The sequence below is a fragment of the Crotalus tigris genome, unplaced genomic scaffold, assembly GCF_016545835.1.
Source record: "Crotalus tigris isolate CLP2741 ecotype Arizona unplaced genomic scaffold, ASM1654583v1 scf7180000017764.6130737, whole genome shotgun sequence".
Lineage (NCBI taxonomy): Eukaryota > Metazoa > Chordata > Lepidosauria > Squamata > Viperidae > Crotalus > Crotalus tigris.
The window spans coordinates 1,368,219-1,391,283 of record NW_024096618.1 but is presented as its reverse complement, the minus strand read 5'-3'; the positions used below and the strand labels follow the sequence as shown (position 1 = coordinate 1,391,283).

The 23,065-nt window shown below is 41.8% G+C and overlaps 1 protein-coding gene across 2 annotated transcripts in view; it reads right to left on the bottom strand.

Moving 5' to 3' along the window:
* CLCF1 (cardiotrophin like cytokine factor 1) overlaps window positions 1–21,365 on the bottom strand; it is a 50,853-nt gene extending 29,488 nt beyond the window's left edge. The window contains exon 1 of one of the 2 annotated variants that reach the window (XM_039341035.1): window positions 20,562–21,365. In XM_039341035.1, the coding sequence (XP_039196969.1) occupies window positions 20,562–20,790 (229 nt within the window). In that variant the 5' untranslated portion in view covers window positions 20,791–21,365. Of the gene's footprint in view, window positions 1–19,456; window positions 19,788–20,561 lie in introns of those variants that run through there. The other variant, XM_039341036.1, reaches the window with a different exon arrangement.
* Window positions 21,366–23,065: the final 1,700 nt, after the last annotated feature.

Sequence of the window (23,065 nt, the reverse complement as noted above, 5' to 3'; positions counted from 1 at the left end):
GCAACCTGGCCTCGGAGATATCAGTGTTTTATTATTTCAAAAATGAAATCTATCAGAAAGAATTGGTTTCTTTTTTCTTGAAAAAATCCTGCTTATAAATCTCACTTTATAAATGCATGTGTTGTCAAGTTCCCAGGAATAAAAGTTTTGAAATATTACTCTCCATGTATTCAGATCTCCTTTTCCCATTCTGCTAGTCCACCACAGACTGATTACAAGACAAAGGTATGCATCCTATGCCACCACATGGATCACTCCTACTGCCTTGATAGTAGCACCTGCTCTTTTTGTAAGTACCCAAAACACTGTTTTTAAAAAATAGTATTTGAAGGGAAAACTCATGTGAGATAGTAAATAAGAGGCCAGGGATTGGTGATATCTGAGTGTAAACATCTGCTGTCTTTGATTGCAGGAAATTACATAGTTTGTCATTATAAAGCAAGGAAAGTGATATCTTTTTCTGCCAATGGAGGAGTTTACAAGAGCTGAAATATACAGAATTTGCCATTAGCACAATGGAAAGGTACATCTATGCCAAAATGTTCTGCAGCCAGCATTTCAACAAACTTGGGGTGGGGGTTGCAAAGCATGGCTCATTCACTCAAGGGCTTTGATTTCTCATTACTGCATCATGAGTCACTGGTTTGCATAACAAGAATCTACTGATGCAACTTTTCCAATTGTTGAAAGGTGCATTCAGGCAACCTGGAAACAAAAGAAGGAAAGTGACTTGTACCCCAAGTGGGTGAAGCCCCCCCCCCCGCAACTTCTTGGGTAAGCCTCTGCATAAACAAGAATAGCAGAAAGAAGAGGGGGAGGGGGGAGGCAACAGAGATTGTGCCTGGTTAAGCCCTGGGATAGATTGACCCTGACAGATGTTTACAGTGGTGCTGAAGAAGGAGGGTTATTACAGAGCCGCAGACTAAACAGATCTACATGCAGGGAGGGCCCGATAAACCCCCCCCCCAGTTCTATCAAACCTACATCTGAAAAAAGGAGAGGGAGATGACAATTCCAGAATGTGGCCCCAGGTTCCATGATGGGGTAGGAGCCACCTGGGGAAATTGGAAGCTTGTGGAAAAAGTTGCCCCAGTATTATGTTCCAGAGTGTTTCTAAGCTCAGGTTGCTGTTGAGGAATGAGCTCTTGTTTGCTGAACTTGGGGATAAGTCCTAAGGAATGGGCAGAAGGCAGCAGGACTCAGGTGAGAAGCTGATTGGAAGCAATTCCTTGTGGGAAAGAGAGGAAGCCAGGCAGAAACGATCTATTTCAGTGGTTCTCAACCTTTTTAATGCCGCGACCCCCAACCGGTCGTAAGTCGAGGACTACCCAACCAGTCGTAAGTCAAGGACCACCCAACCGGTCGTAAGTTGAGGACTTTCCCTGCCCAGGAGCGCTACGCATGCGTGGTGCCGCCCCCTCCGCCGGCCGAGGCGTAGCTGGCAAGCGGCAGAGACGGCGCAGGCTGACCACCGGCTGGGCCATCAGCTGGCCCAGCCCAAGGGAGGTAAGGCACCCGCTGGGCCCCACGCACGCCAGCAACCCTCCCTGCGCCCATCGGCCTCCCACCTCCCACCCCTGGCCCTCTTTTACTTACATTTTTAGTAGTTGCTCAGCAGGGAGGGGTGGAAACTTCCAGACCGTTCGCCTTCGCTGCAGACAACTTGCAGCATCGTTTGCAGAATGGGACTTTTGCGGGCTCAGCAGGGCAGAGACAGCCTGGACAATTCCTATTGGCTTTTGAAAGCCAATAGAATTAGACTATATTCAAGAGAGTCTATTCTATTGGCTTTCAAAAGCCAATAGAATAAAAGGGAGTAGCACAGCTAAGGAAAAGGGGGAAAAATGGCGGACTGCGTTGTTTGGCGATCCCCGTGAAATGGTCGTTCGACCCCAAATGGGGTCCCGACCCACAGGTTGAGAACCACTGATCTATTTCGACTCAAAAATTCTATGGATGCTCCTGACGTCAAAACCTTTATGAAACATAGGGAAAGGTCATGTCTGCTGGCAGAACATTTTGATGTAGCAGACATACAGTATTTCTTGAAAAGTTTTGGCCTGTGCATGCATGTGAATGGGATGGAATAGAATGGGATGGTGAAGGAATTCCCATCATTTCCCAGAACTAAAAGCTCCCAGGATCCTGGTTCCTGCCAGCAACTGTCTGTCATCCTAATTCACTAATCCAGATCCATGGAAGTATTTCAACCCTCAGTTCAAGGTCAGGATGTAGTTTTGGACCACCAGTGTGTTAACATTCCTCTACACATACAAAGCCTAGAAGAAACAAAGTTAATTTGCTCATGTCCATTTTTGCAAAATTGCATTTGAAGATCTGGAAGGAAGGAAAACATTCCTTCACTTTATGTGTGTTTACTTTTATATTTATACGCTATCCATTTTGGCTCTGTTCAACTCTCCAGAGTAGGGTTAGCAATTTGCCTTCAAAGCATTCCCTGCTCCAAATAGGTTGCCAGTCTTGAATGTCGTCTTTAACTGCATTTGCTGGTTGTTGAAATCAGCAACTCGATTCACATGTAAAACCATGGTTAATCAAGGATTTTTGAATATTCCACAATTAGGTGGATGTGCATAACCCACTAAGCTGTAGTACTGTAGTACTGCACACAATGACTAAATCAAATCAGTAACGTTATGTGAACTAGACCACAGTTTGACAGAGGCACTGGGACATTTGGACTTTACAAAAATGTAAAAGTGGATGGTGATGGGAACAAAATGCTTGACTATATAGATCATTTGTACAATACAGCAGGGCCATTCCTGAAAATAGAATTTTTGCCCACTTTTGTGTGATGGCCATTTATCTATTCTGTGTGTTATTGTGCCCTTCCTTCATTTTATCTTCTTTGGGTTAAGTTATTTAGTTCCTTGAATCTTTCCTCATAGGGCTTCTTCTACATACTTCTAACCATCATCATCAACTCCCTGTTTGTCAGTATCCATTCTCAGAAACTCCTTCACATTAATAAGCAAAAAGTCAAGTTTGATTTTTAAATGGACATTTAGCTGATCACTCTTCTGTGAGAAGAGATGGGGAAGAAAAGGAAATTGCAGCTTAGCGTAGACTTGGAGTGGGTAAGACAGGTTTAGCTAATTTAAATGGATTCAAGCCTCCTTGGCCAGATGGATTACATCCCAGGGTACCAAAGGAACTGGCAGAAGTATTGCAGAACCATTCTCATTATTCTTTGAGAATTTCTAACATCGTGGTGAGGTCCCACATGAAAGACAGCAAATGTCTGCATCTTCAAGAAGGGGAAGGACTCAGATAGTACAGACTTGATAGCTACAGTGTATTGAGCAAAATCCTCGAAGAAATTTTTAATAGCACTGCATGATCATGAACACTTGGAGAAGCATGCTACAATTAACAGAAGCAGCAAGGTCTATCACTAACAAATTATGGTGGATTATTTTTTTGACAGAGTTATTAGGTTTAATAGATCAAGGGAATGCCATAGACAGAGTCAAAGATACACAGGAAGGTTTTCCCTTCAAACAGAAGCTGGACACTCTTCTACTAATGCTAGAGCAACTAATCATGAAGATGCTCTAGTTTGAGAAGGAGGTTGCATTAAATAGCCTTCAAGATCATCATGATTCTGTGATTCCACACCATGATTTATCCTAAAAGAAGTGTGCCTTTTTTGCTTGGCTTGGTCCTAAGTGAGTGAAAAGTAGTTATAAATGTCCATTCTCAAATAAAACCATGTGGAGCTGAAGGAGAAGGGCAGACTGGACAAACAGGATAGAACTGGGCACTGATTAAATTTGCAGTTAGGTAGTAACGCCAGATTAAGGTCCAACAATACCTTTCTTCTCAGTCCCCACCTGCAATGATTACTGAGGATTCAGGTGCTCTGTAGTTAAGTCACAATAAGTTCAAGGCAGAAACTGACTCTGGGAATTGATAGGATTTGGTTCTCATTTATTTCAGTGTATGGGATAGGTGATCTCATATAGAGAGAAGGTAAGGCAAAGTTTAAGAAGAATTGTCCTTCCTTTTTTAGTGAGAACTTAACAAAAAGAATCCTAAGTACTCCAAGAAAGTCAAATATGGATTTAATTCACAAAATAGCAATTAGCAATCTTTGAGACCACATAACATTTTATAAATTCTAAGCCTTACATTCCAAACTAATCCCACACCAATATAAGCATAATCTTATCCACTTTAGAGCAGAGCTGGGTGGGGAGAAAGTTTGAAGAGGATTACATTCTGTATGGCTGCCTCTCCCTGTTAATAGTGTATTTTTCATATATGACCCCATGGCATATACAGTTTGCACTTAAAGGAGTTTAACCTAAGAACATTCCTGTTATACAGGTAGTCCTCACCTTATGACCACAATTGAGCCCAGAATGCCTGTTGCTAAGCAAAACAGTTGTTAAGTTGTTTTCCCCATTTTACAACCTTTCTTGCCCTAGTTATTAAGTGAATCAATGCAGTTGTCAAGTTAGTAACACAGTTGTTAAGTGAATGTGGCTTCACCACTGACTTTGCTTGTCAGTAGGTAGCAAAAGGTAATCACATGACCCTGGGATACTGCAACCCTCATAAATATGAGCCAATTGCCAAGTGTCCAAATTTTGATCATGTGACCATGAGGATGCTGCAGCAGTTGTAAATGTGAAGAATGGTCATAAGTTGCTTTTTCCAGTGCTGTTGTAACTTTGAACGGTCACTAAATGAAAACTATCTGTATCTGTACAACATGCAGAAAAAGCTGTGAAAAACATCTTTGAGGCATTACAGTAGAGCAGGGGTGTCAAACTCAATTTCATTGAGGGCCGCATCAGCATTGCGGTTGCCCTCGGGGGGGGGCGGGTGTGTGTGGCCAGGGTGGGTACGGCCTACTGGGTGGGCGTGGATGGAGTTGGTGTGGCCTACTGGGTGGGCATGGCCAGCTGTACATCGTTTCCGTCAAGGGTGCCTGTGGGGGCCTGGGCAGGAGTGGGACAGATCTGAGGGTCTCTGGCAGAAGGGAGTGGGACTGGGGTAGGCGCCAAGGCATGGTCCATTTCTTCATTCCTCACAAAGGGTAACACCTCCCCAGCATGCACCCAGGGGGCGGGGCCAACACGGCAGGGGCTGGTTCCTGGCTGTTTCCAGATGGCCTTGTGGAGCTAAGACTGAATGCGTTTCAGCATAGATAGCCACCACAAAATTGTACATTGGCTCCCGGCCGGCCTGGGCCAGGACCAAGGCAGCGGGGGCCATTCCCTCACTGTTTCCAAGATGACTTCACTGGCCACATGAAACCACTTCGTCGGCCGCATCCGGCCCCCGGGCCTTGTGTTTCACATGTCTGCAGTAGAGAATCTGCCTAAAGTGTTGTTCACCTTTTGAACTCTTGGCTTTAGCCAGCTTGCACTTCCAGGGCTTTTTCCTGAGTTTACCATTTCTGTTTCTTGCCTACACTAAGGCTTGCCCATTAACAGTTTATCAGCCACCCGCACACTAGTTGTGAGTAACTAGCAAAGATAGCCTGCCTGTAGCCTCCCCTTCCTTGAAAAGCAAGCACACAGGAATGGCTGATACAATTCTAAAGTGGCTGAAGAGTTGTCCTTTGGAAGATCTTTTTCTTCTTCTTGGAGATGTTTCATTACCCAAGCCAGGCAACATCGTCAGTGCTAGTAAGAAGTGGAGTTAGCTCTCAGTTTACCTTCTAGTGGTCTGCCCTATCAGGGAGTGGTCTTGGAGGTTCTTTGGTTGGTTGGGCTGTTTACTGTTAGCTATTTGTAACTGTCTTTTTGAACATCACCTACTGTACTGACAATAAGAAACAATGGATTCAGGCAGGAAATCTATGAGACTGAAAAACAACCAGTTTTCATTTCTGGTTCTGGCTTTTCCCAGAACCTATAACACCAGAGATGCTATCAGATCTCAAAAAAATTAAGCAGGGTTGGGCCAACTTGATCCCTGGATGGAAGGCCATTAGGAAATGTCAGGGATAGGCCTTTCCTGGACCGAGCAGTAGAAAGCCATTTCTATTTTGTTGTCAAGAAATTTCAGATATATCTATTGAAATTTCCGGTGGTTGACTCTACTTTTTTACTTTTACTTTACATTACTTATTCAACCCTTTGCATTATTTGCTGAAATAAGCTATGTCCCCCAAAGCATCTCCTCCTTGAATTAAAACTGAATATCTTCTTCCAAAATATTTTAAAATAATGAACTTCATGAAAAAAGAAAGAAACAACTCGACCAGGATGAAAATACCACATCACCTGGAGTAACAAATCAAGTTTCTTCTGTAAAATCTAGAGATCAATCTTCTACATGTTTACTGTGAAGCAATTCCAACAGAATTCAAACACACTTACTATCAACTGAGAGCAATTGTCAACGTCATAACCATAACATTAGTTTAATGGTATGGGATTGTTGCTTCCTGTTGCTTCCTGTTCCAGCCTAGCAAAAGCAAAGGAATTGCAGCATGATTCGTTTTGTGTGGTTCTTTCTGCTGATTTTCCTAACCTTATGCCACTAAGCTACCTGCCTCTTTGCAGAAAATACAGAGTCCTAGCCTGTATGACAGTTATGATGTAAGACGCTTCACAGATAGGACTTCGGCCTAAGAAATTATGGACTGGACAGTGCTGCCTCTCAAATTCTTTGTCTGCATGTGCGGATGCTGTTTAATGTTGGCTAGAAGGCAAAGGGGAATTATCTTTAAATAAACATGCATGTTTTTAGTTTGTGTTGGTTGCCCATGGATATAAGAAACAGAAAAATGATTCTACAGTGTAACTCTGTGCATGGGTAGTTAAAAGAAAATTTGTATTTTCTGTTTGTAAGTTGTTTTGGATAGCAGGTTAGCAGCTTAATCTTATGTATCAGTAGAGTAAAGGTTCTGGTTCTGAGAGCTTTACCATAGATGAGCAGAATTTCTGACTCTTGTATGATTTCAATTGCAAAATCCCTTCCCTTGAAATAAAGAAAGCTTAGGGAAACTGGGAATGGATATTTATAGACAGAAGCACCAGGAGCTCTACAGAGTTCATTTAATCCCTTTTATTCGACGTGTTTTGCACCTGGCTCCATTTGGTGGCTCTAGTAAAAAAAGATAGAAAGAGCGAGTTGATCTTCACATGTGTAATCTTAGCCACTCCAACTCTACATGTTTTGACAGAAGTGTTAAGGTTGGAGAGGGCACTTACAGTAATGCATTGATACAGAATTTTGCATCTTCACAAAGTGTTTGTCAAACAAGAAAGCAAGGAAAAATGAGACACAGGATTGGATTGTTCACCTACGCCAGCCAGGCCTTGCTGGTTAGAACTGTAAGTGGTAAAGAACGACAGATCTGGAAAAATATATCAGGTTAGGGAATGTTGGCCTAAGCTGAGAAGATTGGGCCTGGAGTACAATTGGAGTTCAGAGGGCAACTGCCACACCAGTACCTTGATTAATAGCAATGAAGCACTTTTCCATTCGACAGAGATAGATTTAATTAACCTAATACAACTATGCAGTGGACATAAAATATGAGAGTAAGAGATAGAACTAGATTCACATGTTGTCCTCTGGCTCCTGGCTCCTCAAAGCATTTATCAATTAAGTGTAACTTAGTTGAACTTGACCAAGGCTAAAGCTGATAGTCAGGACACCCAAGGTCTTTTGTAAAAAGCAGGTACATTCAATGTGTTAGAAAGATAAAGCCGCAGTTATTGAAATGTGTGTTATATAAAACGTACAAGAATATATAAAGAAGTTTATATAAAGTTATACAGAAGTTATACACTCTAAGAATAATCAGAGTGATTAGAAGGATGTTTTAGTTGCACACAGATAGTTGGAAAAGAAAAGGGAGAACTAAAATTAAAATTGAGGGGGTCAATTCATTCAGGAAGCCCTTAATTACCATAGCTGACCCCAGTACTACAATTGTAAGTCATTTTGGTTGTACGTTAGGGCACCCATATGACTAGAAATAATTTCTGGCCTTTTTCATGGTGGTATTAAGCAAACCCATTCATTTGAATGAGCATTTTTGCCAGAAACCAGCAACAACTATTGGAAACCAGAAAACAAATTGTGAATCACAGTCATGTGACTGTGAATTGCTGCTGCGACCAGTTGTAAAGCTGACCTGCCTAATATGCGGTCACATGATCACAAGGGGGATGGCACAACCATTGATGATGGCTGAGGGTGTTTTACAGACTGTAAAGCACCCGTCCTGCAGCCTCCATAACTTCGAACCTCTGTAAAGCAATAAGTCGTTAAGTGAGGACTTGTACATGAGATAGAGACATAAGAGGAACAGAACTTTTAGAAGGAAACTGTACTTCTTGGGACAAATTCTATTGAGGCAAGACAAATTACTAGCAGTCCTTAATCTTCACTGAACCATTGGAACATGCTAAAAGTTTTCTTTCTAATCCTATTTTCTGTGCGTGCTGAGCATTGAAAGCCTGATGTCTTAATAAAGAAGGCTTCCAATTTAGAACATAGTGCTGTACATCCTTTCTCAGCCTGAAGCTTTCCAAAGAGGTCAAAGATTATTTTGGAAAATTTAGGATGTGCGGCACACTGAAAGAAATGTTATCACTTTTTGACAGTTTCCAGGATAATCTTAGGTGAGAAAAAGATTCATTTACAAAGGCCTAGCAATAAAACATAGTTCATTAATGTCGTTTATCCTTCTCTGCTTGATTCAAAGTGTGCTTTTAATATATGGTGGTTGCAAAGAAACCCCAGAAATATGCTTGCTTGTGTAGAGTATAATGCAGGGATTTCTCTAACAGCCAAAAGAAGCCTAGCAGTGTAAAATGTCCAATGTCCCTTGGCCACCTGGGGAATAGTTCTGTCCTGCATATCTTAAATTCAAATGCCATCTCTGCAAACCTTTTGATGCTACTTTAAAAAAGCTCATGAAGATGGAATAAAGGCCATCAAGGATCATTATAATAGGTGTTATTACATAATCTTTTGTTTATTTATTAAATGTAGACACTGCACATCTCACTATCCAAGCAATTCTGGGCGGTTTTAGATACAGGTGATAAAACCATATAAAAGAAAAAAAACAGAATTAAAATAAAATGAAGAATGAAATAAGAGCAAAGTTAAAAGGTAAGTTAAAAAGTTAAAAATTTAGAGCCAGCGCTCTCAAGCGTGCCGCCAGCCCCCAGGGCTGTGTACTCTTCAAATCCCATGACAGTTGGCAGAAATGGTCTTAATGCTCTCTCGTTTTAATACTTACAAGGCCAAAAGAGTGGGGGCCAAACTCATATCTGGGGATAAGATATTCTATAGGGCTTTTTTTCTAGATCCTACCAGTTGAAATTCTATAACTGATGGGGTCTGTAACATATCCTCCCTGCCTGATTGAGTCAGATGGGTTGATATAATTGAGACAGACGATTCCTCTGGTTCCATGCCATGAAGGGCTTTAAAGGTGATAACCAGGGCTTTTTTTTGTCACAGAACACCCAGAACGGAATTCCAGCACCTTTTTTGGATGGAACCTTGTAGGGTAGGCCAGTGCAAGGTGGCCTGTATGACATGTGTGAGTTCCAGCACCTTTTTTTTTTCCCAACACCTTGCATTGGCCTCAGAACCAAAACATCATCCAATGCTGCTCATACAGCAGAGATGTTACATGCATGATCCTCAGAGTGCCCAAAACTTTTACCAATGAGCCATGTCATCAGATATATATTAATTATGATGGGTTGTTACTTAATGAATCTTTTGGAGGTCTTCTATCTGTCTATGGCACACTGCAAATGATATGACATCTGTTTTTAGCATCTGGACCCTTACAGGGAGTCAGCAGCATTGGCCAAATGCTTTTATTACCAGTTTCATTTTCAAAGCCAACCAACTGTGGTCTATATTTCACTGTGGTCTATATTTATTCTCATTTTGTAGACCCTAGACTGAGAAAATACTTATCCACTCATTTTGTAAATTTTTGGCCAACCCAAAAAGGAGCTGGTGGGCTGGGACAAGATGATTTGTTGTTAGTTGCATATTGTCCTTACATCTGTTTGGTTCTCACAAAGTTGTTGCAGGCTGAGCAAACAGAGGGGTTTGCAGATGATACTGGGGAGCCCCAAGCAGCCAGCAGGCTTGTTTGCATCAATGACAGAGTCAAGGCTATGCAAAGGGGGGGAAAACAGTGAAATTAACCAGACAGAGGCTGTGCTTTGTAAGGATTTTTCCATCCTGAGGTAAGCTGTATTGCTCCAGGAGAGGTGGGTAAAGTAGATAGTGACAAGGAACAGAAAAAGTGTGAAACTGAATGAGGTGCCCGGAAATTCCTAGATGAACAGAAGATTTCTGTAGACTAATGTGGTCTACTGAGGTATTTCCAGCTGTTTGTGTAACAGTAACATATTGAAGATATGCCAAGATGCTGCTAAGAATTAGAAAGCCTTTATTAGATCTTCCAGCAGATTTTAAGCTTCTATGTCAAAGTTAGAATTTTCTAATCACATTTGGGATGAAGGGTCATTGATTCCAGGGTAACTTGCTACCTGGTAAATATGTATGAGATTTCAGCCTTAGTGAATATATTATATTTACAGCCAATGATCGAATGGAGGACCATCAATAACCACCTACATATCAACAGCTGCAGTGAAGGGGAAATGTGCCCAGATTAGAGAATTGTTGCAAGGGATATGAAGACAAACATGGTCAGAAAAAAGCAGGAGTGGGCAACTATGGCCCTTTACAACCTGTGGACTTCAACTCCCAGAATTCCCCAGCCAGCCAACACATCTTCAAGCTACCAAGGTTGGAGGGCTGAGGAATCAAATCCAAGTGACGTAACACCAGATGAATATACAAATTGCTTTTAAAGTCGCTTAGTTGTGTGTTTAGCCTCACCGATTTATTTGCAGAGCAATATGCAAAAGATAATGGCAGAAAAGAATAGGGAAGCAAAATGCACTAAAGCTATACAAGTGTGCTCTTAATATTGTGCCATGCCACAGAATATGTAGATACTACACTACAGTTCCTTGACAGTGAAAAACAAAGTTACATCAGACAAGATTCTGAAGAGATCCTTTTGGACTAGTCTCATATCTGCAACTGAAAGCAAAGAAACAAAGCATTTCTTAGCTGGAAACTTCTGAAGCAGGGCCACCAAGTGTGCCCAGTACCCCTGGATTACAGTTAGCAAGGTCATGTCTAGACTATATAATGCAAAGATAACTTTAGATATGGATGCAGGTCAGGAAGATTGACAGTTCCAGTTCTACAATATAAAGAAAATGCCAAACGCCTTTCCCCCCTCCCTCTGCACCTTCCAGATCAATGCTGAAAGGATACTTGACATACTAAAAGCTGAGACTATAAGAACATCATGGTAGGCCTGCAGAACCCGAAAGAAGACATTCTGAACATAGCCCAAAGACTAGGAATGAAGCTATAGGCTATTCCTGTTGTGTGCTTACTCAATGGTAAATTACACTGAGTTCGGTGGAACGTATCTTACAAGCTTTGCATTTTATTGAGTGTTAGTCTCCCCGTAGAAACTTAAATCTGGGAAGAATGAGCCTAGGGTTGTAGTCCTACTTCTACTCAGTGTGCTTAGCATCTCATTTTGTGTATAACAAGAGGCTTCCTGCAGTGTGACATATGATGGATTTCCATTGAAGGAAAGCAACTGTTCTGGATGAAAGACCTCAAGCATGCAGAGAACAAGCCCATGTGTTGAAACGCTGCAAGGAAACACTTTATTTCAATTGCTGCATGTGGTGAAGGGTTACCAGATTTTGGCACTGGATTTTATAGCAAGGCTTTATTCTTAGGAATGAAGTATTGATTGGAAGCACGGACTGATAACAAAGGACAGAGAGCAGTTCAGGGATTGGGAAGCAATTGAGAGTATAGTGGTGTTTCTTTGAAGCATTCTCTGATGGCTGCTTTTGCTTTATAAAAAACCCATTCCCATGCTTGCTTGGAGGTAAGCTTTCTTGATCTCAGTGGGATTTACTTTGCGTAAACTTAGAGTAGAAGAGGCCTGCACAGCCTCAAAACTGTCCTCTGCCACAGTAACAAATTGAGGCCCTGTTTAATTGACTGCTTTCTTGCAGGAAGGCTCCATAAGTGCCTTTCTCTATAGTTAAATGCAGAAGCCAGCGGAGCTGAAGTAAACACTGAGCTGAGCTCTGCTGAAACTAAATCTGACCAGCTTAGTCTAAAACCACAGGGTGATGTGAGCTTCCAAGAGTATCAAGGCTAGAAGGCGGGGCAAGAGGAAAATCCAAATTTCTCAAAGCCAAGAGGGGGGAGGGGCAGAAGCTGCATTGAGGAGAAGCCCCTCTGTACAATATGATTTGATACAAAACCACCATTTATTAATCATAAGCAGAAGAGAAATTACTAAACTTAAATTCTAGTGCCCATTTGGTTACTTGAGACATGTGCAAACAAGAGCTAGCAATGACTTCCTTTAGATCAAGCACAGATGATCTTAATCAGGTGAACCATCTAGCTATGAAGCAGGCAGTCAATACAAATAGCTGAAGGCATCTATGGAAGTTTTTCCTTTTGGGATGCAGCAGATTCTTTGACATGGAAATTTCAGGGGTGCTTTCTGGATTTTTCTGACTGAAAACTCTCAGAGAGTTGGAAGATTAAGGCAAATTAATGCCCTTTATTGTGGACTTGTGGACTTTTCTCTTTATTGCAAATTCCTTGGGAGAAACTAAGCAGTTGGCAAGAGCACATGAGAAGCTACTTCCCATGGAATTTCAAAGTACTTGTGAAAAGAATGGCAGGGTAATTTGGGATCACCTTGTTCAAAGAATGCTGGGGGGGGGGGAGTCTTCATTAGGGGTTTTTCACTTAGTGTAGTGAATCTGGTATTCTAAATGCTTTTACAGGGATTCACAGCTGGATTTGTAGATTAACTCTGAAGATTTACAGAAGAGATTACAGACAGAAGGAAGAGCCAACAGGCATAACTATCTCTTGACCTAAGTAATTGTATGCCAGAGCACAAGAATACACAAGGCATACTTGCAATAAATAGATTCTCCCATTATTACAAGCTAAACGAGAAATCGCCAGCCTTTTCATGAACTATCTATATCAGCGTTTCTCAATCTTAGCAACTTTAAGATGTGGACTTCAATTCCCAGAATTCCCTAGTGAGCCATGGTGGCTAAGGAATCCTGGGAGTTGAAGACTAAACATCTTAAGGTTCCCAAGGATGAGAAACACTGGTTTATATCAATAATAAAACCAACACTATGAATTAGACATTAGATGGGGGGAAAATAATCTTGTGTTCTAGTTTCTATAGAAAGCAAACTGTCCTTCTGGATGGGATAAAGAGGCTATAGATCAGTGGTTCTCAACCTTTTTAATGCCGCGACCCCCAACCAGTCGTAAGTCGAGGACTACTCAACCGGTCGTAAGTCGAGGACTACTCAACTGGTGCAGCACCGTTTGCAGAATGGGAATTTTGGCGGGCTCAGCAGGGTAGAGACAGCCTGGACAATTCCTATTGACTTTTGAAAGCCAATAGAATTAGACTCTATTCAAGAGAGTCTATTCTATTGGCTTTCAAAAGCCAATAGAATAAAAGGGAGTAGCACAGCTAAGGAAAAGGGGGGAAAAATGGCGGACTGCTTTGTTTGGCGACCCCCGTGAAATGGTCGTTCGACCCCAAATGGGGTCCCGACCCACAGGTTGAGAACCCCTGCTATAGATTGAGGGAGGTGGCTTTTTTCTTTTTAAAGTGAGGATAACATCAGGTTAAAGATTCTACCTCGTTCTGCTTTTCTTTTAAAAATCTGCTGTGCATTTCTTTATAGGTGCAGCAAGCCAATGGAGGCTTCACATTGTTATTTCACTGTATTTTAAAAAGCAGGAGATTGCCTTGCTGTAAGTTGGAAGTACAGAGCTGAGAAAGTTTCCACAAGGAAATGAGTTGTTTTAATGCCCTTGCTGTTCTGGAGTAGATCCCAACAGGTGGCAGCACATAGCTAGCCCTCACCAGTCTCAGAAAAGCTAACCAAAAGCATCATTCTGGTTAGTTCTTCAATGGGAGACCACTAGCCCGGGGAGGAAAAGTCTTATGGAAAGAAAGTGATGATGGCTCTCATTGTATTGCAGCCTAGAAAACAACAAGGTCTATCTATGTACCACTTGGACTGAAGTCTAAAGCAAGGGAGTCTTCACCTTCTACTGTTGTGTAATTCCTTCTCTGCAGCCCAAATTCATTTAATAATTTAAGACCCATTTCTTTTCTCTGCAAATGTCCTGCAGAGGTTCCAGCCCCTTTCCAGAGTACTCCTCCAAAAATAGTACCCCTTCAGTCCCCTCTTTTGGGACCAAACTCGCCAGCAACTCCCTACCTTCCTCTCCCTCGGGTTCCCCATTGATCTCCTTTTTATGAAAATGTCCTCTCTCCCGGGGCTCCTCTCCCAGCCCATCTGTTCTCTTGTGTCGCTATTACTACATTCAGACAATTGTGTGCCGCCGCCACCCCCCCCCCACCCCCCCGCACCTTTGTGTTCTGTTCTCTTGGCTTCTCCTCAAGGCCTCGTGAGACTGACCTCTTTGGTTGCCTGCAATTCAGTGTGGTCAAAATTGAGCTTGATTTTCCCATATATAGTCAGGGTACGTACCACGTTGCCTTTTGTTCAAGACCTCAGATATCTCTCTCTCTGACTAAGTTCCAGTGACTAATTGTTCCACATCTTCTGGGCTATCATCCAAACGGCCTCTTGCCCATGACCCAGCTTAATATAGATTTGCTGTTCCTACCTGTGATATAGGCTTTCCTCTCTCTCTGCCACCCATCCTTGCCTAGTTAGGCAAGGCCTATCATTTGGACCCCCTTGCTTTGCTTTGCCAGATCTGCCTCTCTGCACCTTGAAAGCTTTCCAGTGTTGGTTTAACAATGTTGTCATCTTGAGGCTGTTTGTCTTCCTGACATCCATTTTTTTTCTCCCCTTGATGACACCTTAGGGATCACATTTCACCTACAAAAGTGGATCACAGGTGGCCTAACAAGTTGCACTTGACATTTGTCCAAGAATGAACTAACTATTCTTATCTTTCAGGAACCAGGGAATATCTTCTTGTAAGAAACTGACTTTTTATAATCCTGGCTTCTTCTAGCTCTCGTTAAGAAAACTAACAGAGAGTTTGATAGGAATAGTTATATTAGTCATCAGGATTTTTGTACTGGACCCTTGCTCCAAGATTTAGAAGGTGCCTGGGCTATACAAAAGTGAAGCTTTTACCTGATCTTGGTCATAAGTAGCTAAAATAATTGTGATCACAGAATTATTGTGTAGACATGTTATACTTCTTGTGGTCTTGGAAGGGGAACTGAGTTTTTCCTAGATTAGTTCTACAAATGGAATGTTTTCAGAATACCTACATACACCAGAAAATACGAGTGGTAATAATAATAATAATAATAATAATAATAATAATAATAATAATAATAAAGTTGGAAGAGACCTTGGAGGTCATCTAGTCCAACCCCCTGCTCAGGCAGGAAACCCTATACCATTTTGGATAAATGGCTGTCTAGTTTCTTCTTAAAAATTTCCAGTGTTGGAGCATTCACCGCTTCTGGAGGCAGGTTGTTCCACTGGTTAATTGTTCTAACTGTCAGGAAGTTTCTCCTTAGTTCTAGGTTGCTTCTCTCCTTGATTAGTTTCCATCCGTTGCTTCTTGTCCTGCCTTCAGGCGCTTTGGAAAATAGCTTGACTCCCTCTTCTTTCTGGCAGCCCCTGAGATATTGGAACACTGCTATCATGTCCCCCCTCATTCTTCTCTTCGTTAAATTAGACATACCCAGTTCCAGCAACCATTCCTTATATGTTTTAGTCTCCAGTCCCCTAATCATCTTTGTTGCTCTTCTCCGTACTCTTTCTAGGGTCTCAACATCTTTTTTACATCGTGGTGACCAAAACTGGATGCAGTATTCCAAGTGTGGCCTTACCAAGGCATTTTAAAGTGGTATTAAGGTATAAGGAGAACGACTGGATATCTCTAAATTTGAAGACTAGGTGTGCTGCTTTCTCTGTGTAAATGCCATGGCATCATTCCTGTTCATGCTAGTCACCCCATTGATGGAATTAATAAAAAGCACAGGAGGTACTTCATAGAAAAAGCATTGGCCTCTTCCCAGAGCGTGCCTAATTATGTGTCAGATCTGGCCCATGAAACAGTTTATTAAGTTTTGGCAGTCTCATCTGTTTTAACCATGTGGTATACATTTTGCCCCAATTTTTATATCTAAGCAAAGGAAATTTGTTTTCAAAGGTTGGGAGATACAAAAAATAGAGATACTTTTAGACCTTTGTTCACAATTCATTGTGATGCCCTGGTGATGGGTATGCAAAGATTCTGTTCTTAAGTCTGGCCACCTAGGTTATGGATCAGACTATATTTATGGCTTCCCCGCCGCTGCTTGGAGGATAGATTTTTTATTTATTTATTTATTATGAAATTTATATACTGTCCATCTCACTATCCAATGCTACTCTGGATTACTTACAACATGATAATATACATGCAGGAATACATTGTCCACACAGCTAAATCTACAGTTTCCAGACAGTCAAGTCCTGGCAGCCTTCATTTGGGGTATGAAGCAATATCTGTGTCAGAGTATTGGAAGAACTGTACAGAGATCTTTGTATAGGACAGACTGTATGAATTAGTCTGCTTCCTGTCATGTATCTGATTGTCCTGACACTGATTGTTTACATTCTGCCTCTTTGCTAATTTTAAATAGCCATGTGGAGATTCAGATAGGCTGGGTAAGAGAGAGGCCTGTGAGATGAACAAGGACTGATCTTATGCAGATTCCTGCAATTCTCATGCATTTTTTAGATGTTCTCCCGCACTTCAGTTTGGAGCAGGGCCTGATGCTACCATTTCTATTCCATATATATATATATATATATATATATATATATATATATATATATATATGACATTCATGTTCATTTTGCAATCCAGATGCCAATATCTCTCCAAACCATTGGACGATAGCATCAAATGTGTTTTACAGCAAAACAGCTCTTCAACTGTACAGTAGTCATTTTCTCTCTATACTTCAAATCCATTCACAGTGTTGATATGTCCTCAGTTTGTTTGCCAAATTGATGGTGGTCACCATCAAAGCTGACACCAGCCAGAACAGAGAAAAACTCAAAGAAGTAGTCAAGATCAAAAGATGTGGAGACCTGGTCTATAGAAACGCCGAGAGTTAATGTCAGACCTGCCTCAGCCTGAACCTCTAAATAAGGTGGCAGCTGACAATCAGACACAACTGAATGGATATCATCATCATCATCTTCATCGTGATGCTAAACCAATGGTGGGAGCCTCCTTGCCCTGTCATCTCTCAGCTGCAAGATAAATACTGCTGCATAGAGAGGAGATGCTGATGTGGTATATACATGTTTGGAATATGTATATGCACTTTCTTGATAAGGCTGTTCATATATATAAAGCTGAGTATTTGGCTAGATAGGCTTTCAGTTTAGGTATTTGCTTCCTAGATACCTTCGTATCCCTGTCTGTATCACAGAATTAGCTTTCTATTAGGACACTGGATTTCTAACCATAGTATTTCTCAGTTTCAGACAGAACTGCAAGCTCTCTCTTGGGACAAAAGGCTCCTACCTTTTCTTCCATGTGCTATATAGGTTCCCGTAATCCAGAGAGCCCATGTGGTGACTCAACAGCTTGTGTTGGCTATGTTATGGGGCTGGCACACAGGGTGGAAAAGTACTTGCCAAAAATTGAAGATTTCATTAGTAAAAGGTGTCTTTTTGTCTGACTGGACATAGCTGCATGCACACTTGAATAATCGTGCACGTATGTGTGCATGCCGGTAAAGAGAAGGTGTTGCTTATAAAAAATTATACCCTTTCCTAGGACCTAGTCCCTTTTTACCTATTCCCTCCATGAAACTTTCCTCATAGCTTTTCTAGCGTACAGTATGATCCACTCTTTGTTCTGCTACTCCATTACTATCAAGTTGGTCTAAAGCTAGGCTAAAGCTTTAGAAGCCATGAGTCTAGCCATGCTGGCATGTTGCTGAGGAACATTTTCCCCTAATTTTGTCTATCCTAGGAAGAAGAAAAAAAACTGATCCCAGGTTGCTTTTTGCAACTGCCGAATGGGAGTGTTAGAGGTGTAAAAGTTTATCAGTTGGATATCTCTCTTCTTCTCTTCTTTAATTTTGCTAGCTAACTCAGCCAAGGATCAAAACCGTCTGGCTGAAGAGAAACCTCTAGGGGCAATGGGCAGCATCCACTACACCTAGCTGTAAGAGTTGGGTCTCTCCTTCATTACGTACGCTCTGGGTTTGCCTGACTGCTCCTGGAGGAATGAATCAAAGCTGGCCTCCCGGCCTCACGTTTTCCGGCATCTTCCCCTTCAGTTTCCTTACTCAGCCTTTTCCAACATTCAGAATGAAAAAAAAAAAAAAAATCCAAAGACTTTTGTTTTGTCTCCTTTTTAAAAACAAAAACAAAAAAAATCGTTTGCTCTTTCTTTTTAAATAACTAATTCTCTGGGGAGCAAAACAGTTGCCTGTTGCTAAATGTCATGATTAGATTGTCAAAAGAGCCAGTTGGGGAAACAAACTGCTTTTGACCTTGTAAGGTTTCTTTTTACATTTCTATTTTATTTAAACACAAGCCCTCTCCCAGAAAGCCTGGGGTATTGTCTGCAAAACACAAAAACCCCATTGCTTATAAAAATTACACCCTGCAGGAAAAAGAACTCTCCTTCTAAGTAATCTCCCCTCTTCCAGCTTTTCAATCTTCTCAAAGTAGCAGTGAGAAAAGTTTTGCTAACCGGGTTAAAATGTTAAAACTTTACTAAGTAACAAAAGCAACACTCCAAACCACTCTCAGAAAGCACTCAGAAAGATTCAGACACTTCCTAAAGTTGCGATCTCCCCCCCCCCCATTTCCATTCCCTCCCAGAGAAGGACATTTCCTCGTTTTGGGGGGAAAAAAGTGTTTCGGGGTGGCTTTTCTTCCCCCTGTCCCGTTCTTTGTTTAAAAAAAAACAAACGAATAAACTATCTTTTTATTTTAGTGACCAAACTTTCTTTCTCTTTTGGGAAAGCATTTCACTCAATCCATGGAGGGGAGGGGGACCCTTTTTAGCTGTTGTCTAAAATGTTGGTGACTTTGATTTTCCTCTGTCAATTTGGGATGATATTCCCTTGCTAAACTGCCTTCTCCTCTCTAACACCCCCCCCCCTTTCAGTAATCACAAACATACATGAAAAAGAGAGAAGGGGGGTAGAGGGAAAGTCTTAAATCAGTCCCAAAGCCAGACAGACGTTTTAATCAAATCAAATTAGAATCAGCAGCGGTTGGGGGAGAAAAAAAGACAAGGCGCACAGCAAGACCCCCACCCCACCCCCCTTCTCAAAACGGAGCGAGATGCGAGCCCTTACCTGAACCCTCCCCAGCAACACATAGCATAGTAGACTCAGAGTGTGGGCTGGGGGCGACACGGCGGGTTAGCAGACCAACGGTTGTGCTCCGAATGATCGCTGCAGATCCCAGCGCGGAGTGAAAATTTCCCTTTCTCTCTAGCTGGCTCTGCCCCGGGTTCCGTTCCTTCCTTCCTTCCTTCCTTCCTTCCTTTCTTCCTTCCTTCTTTTCCCCCCTTCCCTATTTGTTTTGGTTTTTGTTTGCTGGGTGTTAGGTGGGAATAGCTGTCTGTACTTTGTTGTGTATGTATGCAAAGTTTTCACCACGCACTCTCTCTCTCTCTCTCTCTCTCTCTCACACACACACACACACACACTCTCTCACTCTCACATTCTCTCTCTCCTCTTCCACCTCCTGTGATTTGTTCTTTGATTGGTGTCCAGGAATGTAGGAGAAAGAAAGAAAGAAAGAAAGAAAGAAAGAAAGAAAGAAAGAAAGAAAGAAAGAAAGAAAGAAAGAAAGAAAGAAAGAAAGAAAGAAAGAAAAAGGGGAAAAGAAGGAAAAAGGGAAAAAGGAAGGAAAAAAGAGAAAGAACAAGAAAGGCACAAGCTTCTTAAAGTAGCTGCCTTTTTAAAAACTTAAAGTGTTAAACAGAACCAGGTTGCTTTCAAGAATATATTTGATACCATTGTCTACAAGCACCCATTCATTTTCTCTCCCCCCTCCTGCTTGCTGCTCAGCCTGAGGTGCCCCACTTCCAGCTCTTCAAACTTTGGAGAGGGGAGGGGTACAGGAGAAAGGTAAAAGTCCTAGCAGTGGGACTCTTCTGAAAGGAAAGAAGGAAGGGACTTTGCTTGGGTTGTTTTTCTAAAAACTATCCAGAGGAAATGCCAGCCCACCATACTCCTCCCCACCCTGTTCTCTAGATCCCTGGATGCTGCCAAGTTTTGCTAGTGGCATTTCTTTTTTAAAAAAAAAAATAATAATACAGGTGGGGGGGGAATTTCTAGCAAATATTGGAAAATCCAATGTATTGCAAGGTCTTCCTTTAGTTTCTGAGTGAGGAGAGAGTGGGCAAATTGCCCTTCTGGATGGGGTTTAAAGAAAGGGACCACAGGCTCCTACCTGCTCTCCACGCCATCTGGTTAAAGCCCCAGTCCGATGCGGCCCTTGAAGGTAGGTGTGTGACTGGATGCTTCCTTTCGCCAACGGGGTCTGCATGGAGTCTGCTGCTTCCTTTATTCTGGGCCAGGATTAATAATCCCATTTGCCAATCCCACTCACTGGGGTTTGGTTGTGGGATTTTTTTTTTATTTTTTTTTTGAAATGTGGATGTGTGCGTGTGTGTAAGCATGTGTAAGTTTTAATTTGGAGAAGACAATTCGTGCAACCTTTCTTCTAACCCCCCCCCCTTTTCTGACGTGTAAAGCTTTAACCACAAAGTTAAGCCCAGTCCCTGAGGGGGGGAGTGTATGTGGGGGGCATAGGGGGAGGAGAGGTCCTGCAGATTGCCTCCTCTCCCCTACAAAGAGACAAGGCGAGGTGAGTGTGTGAACCCACCCTGTCTCAAACTGAAATGCCAGATTTGGAAAGGGGGGGTGAAAGGGGAAAAGGGGTGGGGATAGAGGAAAGAAACTGACCCATTCTTCTTCTCCATTTCTTTCACCTCCCTCCCATGCACTTCCCAGTCTTTGCCTTAGAGTTGCCTGTCCATGACTCCCTTGGACCAGACCTTTGGCCTCGACTGTGAAAGGCTTTTCCATCACATGCCAGTCTGAGTGCCAGGCACTGGGCTTCCTCCTGATGCCCCACTGCCCTTGTGTAGGAAACAAAGCACAATTGCTTGTTGGTGGGTTGCTTCAAGGGCTTGCCCCATTCCCATAAACTGAGTGGCCTTTAGTCATTGGCAGGTGACTAAACTCCACTCCCCCATCCTGTGGAAAGGAGGGTGTGCCCCTAGTTTCTGACTGCAGGAATATTGGGAGCAAGAGGTGACCTCCCCTCCCTCCAGGCAGAACAAAACAAAATAACACAACATACACACACCCAGCATTTTGTACCCACTTCTCTCTCATTCAACCCAAGATTGTTCTTCTCTTCCGCTAGTTGTATGCCTCATATCTGTGGGATCCAACGCTAATTCATTACTCAGCAAAAGTTTTTCTAGTCCTCTTTCACAACGGGTGACTCAGCACTCAGCTCTTTGACGTTGGGGGTAACCTCTCTGACTGGATGGGTTTCTTGGAAAGGGGTGCAAGGAGGAAACTGGGGAAGCTGCCTAAAACTTTGGGCAATTATAGGAAGGGGGAAAGGGTGGGTGGGGGGAATCTGGATGGATGGATGGATGCTAAAGAAGAGCTCCTTCAAAAACCCTACCTTGCAAGTATAACCTATACAAAAGAGAAAGAATTCTCTGCAAAGTTAACAAACAGTGCTTTCATGTATTCTCAGAAATGTGCACTATATGGGCATGATCGTTTTAGCAAAAGGTAGCCCTGCAGAATTCAACAGGATTTGTATACAGTCAGCTGAGTGGAAACCATCAGGTTTTGGAGAATCCCCAGTTCTGCAGTTCTTGCATATGCAGCATCTCCATTAGCAAATTAGCAGCATAGGTGGTTGTGATCCATCAAGCTTTCCCTGCCTTGTTTTCTTCCTTCCATACTGCTTTCCAAGTAAAACATCTTAAAAGTGTTGAACTTTGAGATTTTAGTAGAATTCCTTTTTGCAAGGATTCTGAGCAGCATTGAACTGGTTTGTTTGTTTTCTTTAATTATGTCTAAAAAGTTAGTTGACCAAAAAAAAAAAAAAAGCCCACTCTAACCCCTTCTCTGGATTTCAATAGTCAAACAATTGTTTGTTTTCAATTACCCTCCTTTGATTAGGACCGACTTTGCTGATGGGAAGCTTTCTAACTAGATGAGGACTTTAGAAGTAAACTTTATATTTAAAATAAACTGTCACATGTTATTAAAGCTGGCATGCCAGGTATATGGCAAAAGTGGAAAAATACCAAAACTCTGTTTATTCTCATTACTAAATATTTACATATTTACCAAGCCCAAAAAAAAAGTTTAAAAGTTTTGTGTTGTTTGAGGAAATCCAATCACTTCATCCAGAATTAATTGCATTTGTGAATATATACGTTTTTTCATTGTTAAAACCTGTCTCGCTATTTACATGGAAAAACTATTATAAGGCTTTGAACTTTAAGGAGGAGGGGGATGGAAACCTATTCCTTTTTTCTCCTTGCAGGCTTTTGCGTAATGCTTTGTGTAAAAACAAAGGAACTCACAGACACAACTAATTGTAATGCTTTTTTTCTTTTTTTCTTTTTTCTTCCCAAAAAGTGTTTTGCGCCTCCAAAAGGTAAAATTCAGAATAAAACTCAAATATAGTCTGCGCTTAAAATCCTCAGAGTTTTAAAAGTTTTGTGTCCCAAATTCACCATAGTCTGGTTTTTATCTGAAATAACAGTTCAATCATCAAATGAATATTTATGTATGTCTAATTTGGCCAATGTAAGCATAGAAAAATATATTTATGGTAAGCAGCGCTTGCTCAATGTATATACTTAATGGAGTGCTGCACAAAGCTTTACATATTTATTTATTTATTTGGTCTAGAAA